The 12,065-nt window shown below is 44.6% G+C and overlaps 1 protein-coding gene across 1 annotated transcript in view; it reads left to right on the top strand.

The window, feature by feature from the left end:
• Positions 1-12,065, top strand: part of Itpr2 (inositol 1,4,5-trisphosphate receptor type 2) — a 356,230-nt gene that overhangs the window by 181,076 nt on the left and 163,089 nt on the right. The window contains exon 35 of the mRNA XM_051173394.1: positions 9,400-9,590. Coding sequence (XP_051029351.1) covers positions 9,400-9,590 — 191 coding nt within the window. The remainder of the gene's footprint in view (positions 1-9,399; positions 9,591-12,065) is intronic.

Raw genomic sequence — 12,065 nt, 5'->3', positions numbered from 1 at the left:
CTTTTTGTTTTTGTGTGTTACAAGATCGAGTGTGGTAAGGAATCTTAAACGATTCTATCAAAATCTGCAGCCGAGGAAATGATGGCAAGTGAACTCTGGCACCGTATCTGTTCTATCTCCACGAGGCTGACCTTCCTTTTCCTCTTCTGTTGACCCCTCTGTCTTACATCCTAAATTCACCGTCTGTGACAGGACACAGCTGTGATCCCATCATTTTCGAGATAGGGACAGGAGGATCAGGAGTTTAAGGCAAGCCTACACTATATAGTACGGGCTACATGAAACCCTATTTCAAACAACAAAATTATTTCTGTTGAAATTTCTTCACAGAAGCCATTTCTTTCCTTCCTCTCCAGGATGGGCTCTCCTTGCTACTCATACTCCCCTTATGGTTTCTATTTTATTCTGGCTGATGCCACCACACGTATAAAGATGGCTCAGCAGTTAGGAGTGTGCTTTGTAGAGGGCCTGGGTACTGTACCCAGCACTCATATCTGGTCACTCTCAATGGCTGGTGACTCCAGCTTCAGGGGATCAGAGTCTTCTTCTGGCCTCCATGGGCATTGCAGTAACATGTACAAACTGAGATACACACACACACACACACACACACACACACACACACACACACACACACGGTCATTAAAAATAAAACAAATCCTAAAAATAAAGATATCCATAGGAGGCTGAGGTCATATAATGTCATACACCATTCTCTCCATCATCACATGATCACACCATCAAATCATCATATCATATATATCATATCATCATGTGTCATATTATAGCATTATCACATATCTTTTGTTTATATCATCGTATCATATCACACCATCATATTGTAGCATGTCATTCAATAATATATAATACCTTCATGATTTCGTATCATATCATCATGCTGTGTCATCACATGGAACTCAATTATATCATGTGTTGTACTATTTCATATTGTTGTGTAATATCACATTATATTGTTATGTACTGTATGTTGTATCATCATCTCATACATCACCTCATCATATTGTATCATATTATATGTCATCACATCATATAATTTCATTTTGTGTCATCGTATCATATCACACCATCACATTGTAGCATGCCATTCAATAATATAAAGTCATATATTCATATTGTATCATGCCATATAATTTAATATCATATTGTTATATATGTCATTTAATTATAGATTATATCATATCATGGCATTATACGGCATACTGTTTTATACTGTCACCATATTATATCATGTATCCCACATCATACAATCATCTGTATCACCTCCTCATATCATATCATTATCATAAATCAAATCTTCCTGTCATACAGTGTCATGTCACATCTTATTATATACCATCACACCTAGTATCATATCATTATATTGTGCCATGCTATCATGTCATTTAATTATATATTTCCATGTCATCATTTTACATTATCATGCCATATCTTCATATATTTTCATATCTGTGCATGCCATATAATCCCTTATTAACATATCATCCTATACTATCATACCATCATCATTATACTATATCACTACATCACATCGTGCCTTATAGTCATAGCGTGTCTTCATCTCATATCATACATCCATATATTATATCACTTCATATTATCATAGTGGGGATGGCCTGGTGACAAGTGTGTCTCTAGCTGTGGCCGCTGGTCACCCTGCACCCACAGCCAGGAGGCAGAGAGAGATGGGCAGCCCGCTTTCTCTTTATTCAGTTGGGGACCCCAGGTACAGGCTGTGCCATCTCGTGCAGGGTGGATCAGTCTTTGGTTAAACATCTCTGGGAACACACCCAACAGCGTCTTCTAGTTTTTGTAAGTCCTGTTAACAATGAGTCGCTAGCCATCACAATAGGTGTGTGTTGACTATGGTGACATCACCTTGGCTCATAACAAAAGGCAACGTGATAACAGATTTGAGCTAAAGGTCAAATTAATCTGTGTGCCATTCTGGGATCTGGCATGTCCTCGTAAACAGAATGACTATTCCTATGACTTGAGCGAAGGTTGGAGCTTCACAGACAGCAAGGACTGTGGAAGGCAGAGGCAGGGTACAGAGTGGACTGGCTCAGAGTTCCTTTCTGTACAACAGGAAAGCAGAGGGACACCCACAGTGTGACCCATTTGCTTGCTGGGGTCTCCCATCTCTCTTGGGAACTGGCCTGTTTCTGAGCCCAGTGAACCCCTCTGGTTAGGTCAGGTTTCCTGAGGCATGGGGCAGTCTGCAAGAGTGACCTCTGTGACGTTCAGCCCAGGTGGTACCCGTGTGTGTGTGAAGCTTTACTGCTCACACACTCCATCATTTCTATTTCTGCTTCCTTCCAAAATGCACAGCAACACTGAAATTTGGCACAACGCAAACATGTGAGACACATAATAGTTAAGAGAATAGAGGATTATATATCTTTGAAATAAGGCAAGATTGGGGGGTGTTATATCTTTATAAAGCATTTGGATGCATTTGTGAATTGGTAAGCACATTTCTCGTGAGGGCAGATGTCCATTAAAGTTTACGTGTGTGAAGCATCTGTTTCTCAAGTGCTCTCTGGTACCCTTAGCTCAACCTGTCCATCATCAAAACACTCCATCGTCTTTCCCTCGTATACACTCAGTGTAAAACACACAAGAAGAAAGCAGCAGCCACACTCATTAAGTCAGTTCTTCCTTCCCTGGGAACAGTTAGTGCTTGCTGAATGTGGAGGATGTCAAGGCCAAGGGGATCTCTAGCCGGACTCGGTTAGATGCTATTCCTCAGTCTACCCATTCCTGAACAACACATGGTAGGAAGGCTTCCAGCAAACGCATCTGCTAACGACTTCCGTATTATTTCACTTAGGAAAGAATTCTGCCCATTTGTCTCATAGTTGGCATGTGACCTGGGGGGATTAACAATGGGTAGTTGGTTGGCCATACTATTGATTTCCCTCATGGAAATCGCATGAAATGCCTTTTACAAATGCTTTGCCTAATGAACAGACTTCAAGCCAGCCATTCTTAAAATGAATGCAGTGTAAAAAACATTAACCCTTTAGAAAGCCTGCATTAAATAAATGTATGTTTTAATCCCCTGGGGGTGTTGTAGTGGGACTTTAAGGAGTTTGAAGCAATGCACCCTTGTGATTATGGTTTTACATCTTCATTGTTAGCCCAGGGGTGGAGTATTCATCTCCTGTGTGCAGAACCCTGGCTTCTGCTGAACCACGCAGGTGAGAGGTCCAGAAAACCAAATGCTGGCTCAAAACAAAATCATCTTCCTGAACTTGCAACAAGTTAAAACATAGCATACTATTTTACAGACATTTTCCACGAATTGTTTAACGACTCCTCGCTATCTGGAAGGTATTATTGTAGCTGAAGTAAACGTTTTCCTGCTCTCAGTGAGTTTCTAGGGTGTTAGAGGTAGAGAGAGCACGTAAAGAAAGCAGAAACACGTGTAAGGCCAAGGGCCTTAATCTCCTAGAAAGCTCTGGAGCCTTTCATGACACCCAGAACACACAGATAGATAATCTGTGATATCTGCAACAATAAAGTTCGGAGAAACCAATGAGCACCCCTGTGGCTCAATGTCCTTTTGTACCTCATCCTATTCGTAAACATCTAATGTTTGCGGTTATCGCTAACATGAAGGAGTAGAGTTAATGCCTGTGAATGGCCCTTCTGTGTTATGAAAACCACTATCCTGTTAACCACCAGCAATGCCAGAGAATGCCTTTCTCCTTAACATCATGTTTGGAGTTTGTCAATCTTAGTAAAAATATTGTTAGTGTTTTAATGTGTTTTTCTCTTCTATGTGTGATGGAGAAAACTACTCCATACAATTGAGCCATTGGCATTTCCTTTCCTGTGAAGAGTCCCTTCCTGTGATTTGAGCTCAACCGTTACACATATTAAGAAATGAGCTCTTTGGCTGTCTGGTAACCAGTTTTCTTAAAATTGCATTGGAATTTTTATTTTATCTTCTAGGGCTTTTTAGTTCTGTGTTAAGTGTTTGCACATGTGTGAGCAGGTGTGTGTAGGTCAGAGGGTAACTTGTCTTTTAGAGAGGTTCTCCGCCAGTCTGGAACTTGCCAAGTAGGTCAGGCAGGCTGGCCAGTGGTCCTGGGGTCCTGCTGTCTCCCAGTGCTGGGGTTATGAGTGTACGCTGCCAAGCTTGACTTGTTCTGGGCGACAGAACTCAGGCATTCATGCTTGTCACGCATTAGGCTTTCCTGGCTGAGCTATTGTCCCAATCCACTTCCTTTTAGGTTAAATTTCATTTTCAGAATAGCTTCTGTGAGTCTGAGGTGCTGCTTAATTCTCAGAGGATGTTCACATTTTGATTTGTCTGCATCTTTTGGGCATTACTGTCAAAATCCTTGCGCTTTCTGGAGTGAGCATGGTGGCCTTAACCTCTGCACTTGGGAGACTGGGGACATCTTATTGTGAGTTCCTCCTGTCCCACAGAGAGGAAGATGAGGAATGGGGAATGGATGGGGGGGGCTTTGAGATACCTAGAACACACTCACAGCTTTCGTGGTGTGGACTCATCTTTGTCTAAGAAGGTGACTAGTCAGGCTTGAGTCTTATGTTTTTGGTTGTGAGCCTAGCCTTTAACGACTGAGCCATCTCTCCAGCCCCCTGAGTCTTATTCTTGAGTGATCATAAGAAGTATAGCTTTGTTCACATAGAGGACGAATGGGCATCCATGTAGTGGAGTTGCGTTCCACACAGGAAGTATGTGTCCATACATTCAACGCTCTCCCTATTTGAAACTCCAGTGGGCTGGGGAAATAGCTCAGTAAGTGAAATACTTGCCAGAGGTCCCGAGTTCAACCTTCAGTGCCATATAAAAAAAGCATTGACCCTGGCACGTGCCCATAATCCCAGTACCAGGGAGGCCGAGATTGGTGTGTCTCTGAGGCTTACTGGCCAGCCAGCCTGGCCTGCTTGCCAAATTCCAGGCTAGTGAGAGAGCCTACCTACAAAAATGAGCTGGAGTCTGAGGAAATAGAGGCAAAGCTGTCTTCTGGCCTCTGCCCATACGTGTGTGTGTGTGTGTGTGCATGCACGCACACTCACACACACATCCTTTCACAGATGAACACACACACACACACACACAATCGTGTACAGATTTCTCACAGGGACTTGGGCCTGCTGGGGAACAGATGCGGCTCCCACCCACATCTCCATCTGGCAGCTCCAGCTGCTCTGGCTCTGATGGGCTGACAGCCAGCCATATTTTTCTAATTAATTCTTACTCTTCCTGCTCTGCTCTCCTCATACCTGTCAGTGTGTATATCTAAGCATTTTCTTCCGTGGCACCTATCACAGAGTTATATGTGTTTTCAGAGGGTTTGGTCTGGCAGACACTATCAGTGACTCCAGCTAATTAAAAATATTCACACAACACACAATATCTAATGAAGTATAATTAGAAACAGATTTTGATTACATCTTAGAGCCCCTGGAAAGACTTGTCATGTCCAGGAAAGTTTTAGGATTTATAATCCTAATTAGGGGGTTAGCCATGTAATAAAAATACCTGTGAGTAAAGGTGGCTCACTTTTGAGAAGTCGTTTTCTCTAGACAGAGGTCTCCCAAAGCAAAGTGCATGGGCAGCGGCCATCTCCTCTCCCACTCATTTGTTAGGGACTTGGATGCCTACTCTCTGGTGACATGCCCTTAACACGGCAGTAGTTCTAACTCAGAGGCAAAAGAGGAACACTTCTTTATAAGAAGTTTAATATGACCCTTATTACACGCTGCAGGCATGGAGAATGGCTGGGCATAGCAGGATCATTAGCTGATTGTTAACTGTGGGGATTTACCCTGCTGTGTATACACCACAGATCCCAGAAGGTTTCTAGCTTGATGGCATTTAATCATGGTTTTGACCTGAAAATGTTGTTTTCATAGTTAATGCTCATGTAAACAAGATAAAACAAATGCTTCCCATGAGCCCTTTAAACAATCTGTGGCAATCTAACTCAGCATTGTCTGTTTGATTTCAAATTAATTGTCTCTATTATTTTGACAGAGCAGAGAACCTAATTCAGGCCACGTTTGTAGAGTCTGTTTATTCTTTAGTTTAATTTGTTGTTGTCATGAGGTACTGGGAAATGAACCAAGAGCTTTGTGCATGCTGGGAATGTGTCCTAGCACAGAGACGTGTCACCAGCCCTTAAAATGTTTGGTAACTGTTGTGTGAACACTTGGCTTGCTTTAACTCAAATACATTTTGCTCAGTTGCAGGGTTAATCTTCTTTTATAGCTTCAAGGTCATGGTTTAACCACAGGCTACAGTTTACATCTCAGCCTGGAAAGTTGTGTATTTTACCTGGAATTCATATGGTGTAGTTTGTGTAAAGATAGGACACGAGGTCAAAAACAGTGGTGTAGATTGGGGAACAGAATAATCTAACACTGTAGGATGCTGGGGTTTCTTCTGCTACCTCTCCGTGTGCCTCTGTAGAAGAGTAAGTAGGACAGCGGCTCACAGGTGGACCCTGGGTGGGCACGTGTTGCTGTGAGCGCACGCACTCACATAGGAGACAAACTCATCGTTGATGTCCCATGGGCATCATCAGGAAAGTATCCCCCTAGTGTTCCCTTGCATGCCACACCATTTAAAAACCATTTTATTATTGTTGTTTTCAATCATGTGTGTCTCCGTGTGTCTTGGTTTGTGCACATGCATGCAGACCACGCAGGCCAGAAGAGGGCAACATGGCTCTGAGACCTGAACTCAGATGCTCTGGAAATATGTACACACGACCACTCAGCCACTTCTCCAGCCCTGTCTGCCGTAACCTTACAACTATCCCTAGACGGTGGCTGCCACCTAACGCATCCGGCTCATGCCGGGGCGGTCAGTGCATGGCGTAAGCAGAGGGGAAGCTGGCTGCAGTGTGTTGTGAGGAAGGAAAGGGAAGAGCTGTAAGGTTGGTTGGGGAGTGGTCCTGAAGCAGCTCCATCCCGAGTTCAGTTGCTCGAATGTTCAAAGCAAATGCTGCCCATGTGGGAAAGAACAGAAGTCTGCGGGGTTTAGCCATGGAGGAAGATTAAGTATCTATAAAAGCATGTGTTGCTCGGCAGTGTGGAGGCTGCCCGTCCCTCAGGAGTCCCGGTGCGGTGTGGCGTGCTTCAACGGGAAATCGATGGGGCAGTAGGAGTCTGTTTTAGGATCTGGGCAGCCAGCGGTGCACTACGTCAGGAGGATTGCTCCCCGCTGCCAGCCTTCCTAAGCCTTCAGCTGGGACTTGTACTTCAGTTGGTACCAGACTCTGTGCTGGCTGCAGAAATTGCTTGTTTTAAAGAAATGTTTAATGGTGTTGTTTGGTGGGGAATTTCCAACAGTCGGGTCTAGTGTTTTCCTCATTCTGTGTAAGGAAGTCTGATCTTGTTTCTCTCCCTCTCTCTCTTCCATTACCCTTCCCCGCTCTCCCTCTCCCCTTCCTTCCTCACTCAGTTTTCTCTTCTTTTCCATCTCTCCCCCCCCCTCTCTCTTGCTCTCCTGCTCACTTCACCTCTGTCTCTCTAGCCTCCCTGTCTCCCTATTCTCTCCCTCCTCTCCTCTTTCTCCTCCCCTCCCCTTCCCTTCCCTCCCCTCTCCCCTCCCTCCCCTCTCCTGCTCTCCCTCCCCTCTCCTCCTCTCCTCATCCCTCCCCTCCAGTCCCCTCCCCTCCTCTCCTCTCCCTGCAGAAATAAGAAAGGTTGACCTGGAATTCTATGAGAAGGGCTGGGCAAATGACAGGGAACTTCCCCTTTGTGTGTATGCATATCTGTGTATGTGTGTGTGTATGTACAAGTGTGTTCATGTGTGTATATGTACAAGTGTGCATTTGTGAGACAGGCAGGGAACAGCAGTGAGTGTTAAGGGGGATTTGCTCGGTGGCTGGAATCTCCATGCATTTCCCCCTCTGCTGGACCTGCCCTGGTGTGGCCCCTCCTCGTACCCTTCATCTTATGGTCTGTCTTCACCATTGACACTCTACAGTTGGACTCCTTCTCCGAGTCTTCACTGTTGACACTCTACAGTTGGACTCCTTCTCCGAGTCTTCACCGTTGACACTCTACAGCTAGAATCTTCTCTAAGTCTTCACCATCCTCACTGTTGACACTCTACAGCTAGAATCTTCTAAGTCTTCACTGTTGACACTCTACAGTTAGAATCTTTTCTTTAAATCTTTACCATTGACACTCAACAGTTAGACTCTTCTCTCTGAGTCTCCACCGTTGACACTCTACAGTTTGAATCTTCTCTGAGTCTTCACCATTGACACTCTACAGTTAAGATCTTCTCTAGGTCTTCACTATTGACACTCTCCAGTTAGAATCTTCTCTGAGTTTTCACTGTTGACACTCTCCAGTTAGAATCTTCTAAGTCTTTACCATTGACACTCTGCGGTTAGAATCTTCTCTAAGTCTTTACCATTGACACTCTACAGTCAGAGACCCTTCTTTCTTGAGAGGATCCTTTATGTTTCTCCAACATTTTCCTCTGGGTGACAACAGCTGCATCAGACATATGAGTTTGCTAGTTAGAGGGAGGAGGAACTTCCTCTCCTATGACTCAGGTGGCTTCTTGAGTAGCTCTGATAACCCCAGTGTAGTTTCCAGTGAAGCCAGGGCCACTGGACAGACCTGTGCCAAGTCCAATCTTTCATGGGCCAATTTTTCCCCAATGGTCTAGTTACTGCTTTACTCGGTCTGGTAGAAATGCTGCAGAACTTCCATTTTCCTCATGACAAGCATCCTGATTGCCCAGAGTTATGGCTACACAAGTCTGTTACGATCCATATGTCCCTGGGTCTTAGGAAAAAAGATGGGCACTATGGACCACCTTCCAAGGAAGGTATATATATATATCCTTTAACTTTTCCACCATTCCTGCTGTCAGATGTTTGATCACATGCAGTTTTATGGGCACACACATACACATGTAAACACACACAATAACCCTCTAATTAAGTTAATAGCTTGGCAGGATTTTGCTGTGTGTTTTCTGTCTGAGTTTTTATTTTCTTTGGCGTCCAGGAAGGTAAAGATCTGTGTGCTTGTTAAGGTGCTTTTCGGTATCGATGTTGAAATGAAGTCCATCTCAAACATGAATCACCAGGAAATCAAATAGGGGTCTTGAAGGTTCAGTGATCACACATTGCTAATTGGTCTGAAGAACTGAAATAGCTTCCGTAGCTTTTAACCTGAAAGTGTGTGAAACGATCGCATGACAGAGTTTGAAGATTTAGGCCTTTCTTTCATTTGCTTTTCTTTCTTTAAAATATTTTTTTCTTCCATGTTTATTAGTGTGTTTGGCCAATGTTTAAACACTTTAACCAAATTGAGAGAGAAATTCTTCACATCTTTTTTTTTTTTTTTTTTTTTTTTCCCTTTTCATTTCAGCCAAAAATCGTGGGATTGCAATCCCAGTCGATTTGGATGGCCAGGTTAACACACTCTTCATGAAGACCCATTCAAGCACGGTGCAGAGGGCGGCCATGGGCTGGAGGCTCTCCGCTCGCTCTGGACCTCGCTTCAAGGAAGCTCTTGGAGGGCCGGCATGGGATTACAGAAACATTATCGAGAAGTTACAGGTACAATGAGAGCATGATGTGCCGTTACTCTTTTCCAGCTTCTGTATTCTTAAAATGTGCCATATAATACAATGTAGTTGGAAATATCCGACTCTTCCTGGGGCGAAGCTTTCTTCTCTAGCTTTCTGTTACCACCTGTTCTTTCGTAGTTTATGAACAGATTGTCCTGAGTTACTTCTTAATGAGTGATGTGACAATGCGTTCTGGTAGTTTCTGAGTGAGTAGTGGCCCCTTGATCGCAAGATATAATTATAATGCCAATAATAAAATCAGTAAAAATAACTTACAATTGATGATACATGTGATAAATTAAGTTTTAATGATGTTGACTCAGTTTATATTCCAGTGTTCACTTACATCCCCTGGGTCAAAATCAGCCAGCCCCTCTCTTCACCAGGCCCTTGCATGGTCCGTTTGCAAGCTTCCATCCATGCCTGTACATTTGGGCCCAGTGAGCAAATGACACGTGGCTTTAATTTTCTGGGGCTGCCATAACAAAACATCATAGGCAGGATTCTTCAAGCAGTAGAAATGTATTCTCTTGTGTCTCAGGAGGCAGGACTCTTGGATCTAGGTATCAGTAGGGGTTGGTTTCCTCTGAGACCGCTGTCCCTGACTGTGGGTGGCTGGCTTCCCATGGGTCTTTCCTCTGTGCAGATGTACACCTGTGTCCCAGTTTCTGTCTCTTGTGTGATCTTGTGTGGGGTAAACAGTGGCTCATACGAACTCACTTCACCCTCAGGCTTTCTTAGCAGGTCTTGTCTCCAGGCAGGTCAGAGGCTGACTGTATTCTGAGAGAGGGCTTGGGAGATGATCAGGTATTGTGGGTGAGCCCCACGAATGTGGCTAGTTTTCTTGTACTGTAGCCCTAAAGAGGTGTGTTTCTCTTCTCTACCGCATGGGGACACTGTGACAGGGACCCTGTATGACCCAAGAAATCGGCATAAATAAAGACTGCTAATTTCTTATTAGAGTTGGATTCCTAACTCCCAAGTTGTGAGAACCAAACTGCCATCTGTAAGCCATTCAGCTCATGGCATTTGTTGTATACCCTGGCAAGATACTGGACTCCATTGTAGGTGTGAAAGGGGCAGGGATTCCCGCAGAGCAGGACCATGCTCCTCTCCTGCTGAGGACCAGAGTCTGACTCAGCACTTAACCTTGGGTGGCTCACATCGCTTGTAACTTCAGCTGCAGGGAGCCAGCCCCTCTGGCCTCCATGGGCAGCTGCACACAGATGTGCCCACACACAGACACACATAGACACACGGTTAAAAATAAAACCTTAAGCAAATAAGGCAGCAACCGTATTGGAGAGAAGTGGATAGACTTTGGGATGTGTTTTCTGGTAGGTGGATGGATGAATTGTGGGGTGACGGGAAGAAGAGTCAAGGATCACTCCTAGTTAGACGTGACTGCCTCATTCACTAAGACAGCGGGAGAGATAAAGGTTGGGGGGAGGGCTTAGAATTGGCGGTCTTTCGGGGAATTCTAAGTTTGAGATGCCTTTTCTAATACATAAGTGGGTCTGCCAGCCAGTTAGCTGGGTGTGTGAGTCTGGAGTGGTGTGGAAAGATGTCCGTGCTGGGAATATCAATCCAGAATGTTCCAGCATGCATAAAGAGCCCACAGAATTGGGTAAGCAGTCTCTGCAGAAGACATAGCTGTAGCACGACCATGAGCAAACGGGGCTTAATGAAGGGTCGGGACATCAGTGGAAAGTTAACAATGGCGTCGCAGAAGCCAAGGGAAGGTGGCCGTGGAGAGTTGTGTCACCGTGTAGAGCAGTTAGATTGGGGTGGAAGAGAGGCCACCCGTGTGACAGGAAGGTGATACTCATGGCTCATGCACGCTCTGTATTAGTGGGGGCTGACATCTGAAGTGTGTGTCAAGGGTTGTTCTTGGAACTTGCTTTAAATCTCCGCAGCAAACCTACATGGCTGCCGGTGTCCTGATGTCAAGTGTGGCAATTCTGATTCACAGAGGGAAGGAGGACTCAACTCCTCAAATCCCTTTGAGTTTTGTTTGTCCACTAGCAGAAGTTAATAGAGAACACATCAGTCTGGTTTCACCAGATGTGGCCATCTCTGACAAGTGTTGCCTCCTTTGTGTAATACAGCATTTTCTTCCTTTTTAACTGTTATCAGATTTCCCCAGGAGGCTGATTGGAGGCCTGGAAAATGAAGCGTTAGGTCTCTCAGGAACCTGGCATTGTGTCTACCCATTTGCTAGCTCTCTGGGCAAGGCCCCTAGAGCTGAATGGATCTTGGCTTTCTACTTAGGACTTACATGTCTGCCTGGTCAGGGCTGCGTAATGTCCTCCTCAGGCAAAGTAGAGTGACCCTGGCCATCATACGCCCTCAGCCTTGATGCTGAATGGGGGAGTTCATCTCCCTGAGAATATTTTGACCTGATTCAGAAATAGCACCTGGATTCTTTTTGAGCAAGGAATGGGATGGAAAGAATCTGTCAGAT

Source organism: Phodopus roborovskii, unplaced genomic scaffold (genome assembly GCF_943737965.1).
Source record: "Phodopus roborovskii unplaced genomic scaffold, PHOROB, whole genome shotgun sequence".
NCBI lineage: Eukaryota > Metazoa > Chordata > Mammalia > Rodentia > Cricetidae > Phodopus > Phodopus roborovskii.
The sequence above is the reverse complement of the archived record's forward strand: the minus strand, read 5'-3'. Positions and strand labels throughout refer to the sequence as shown.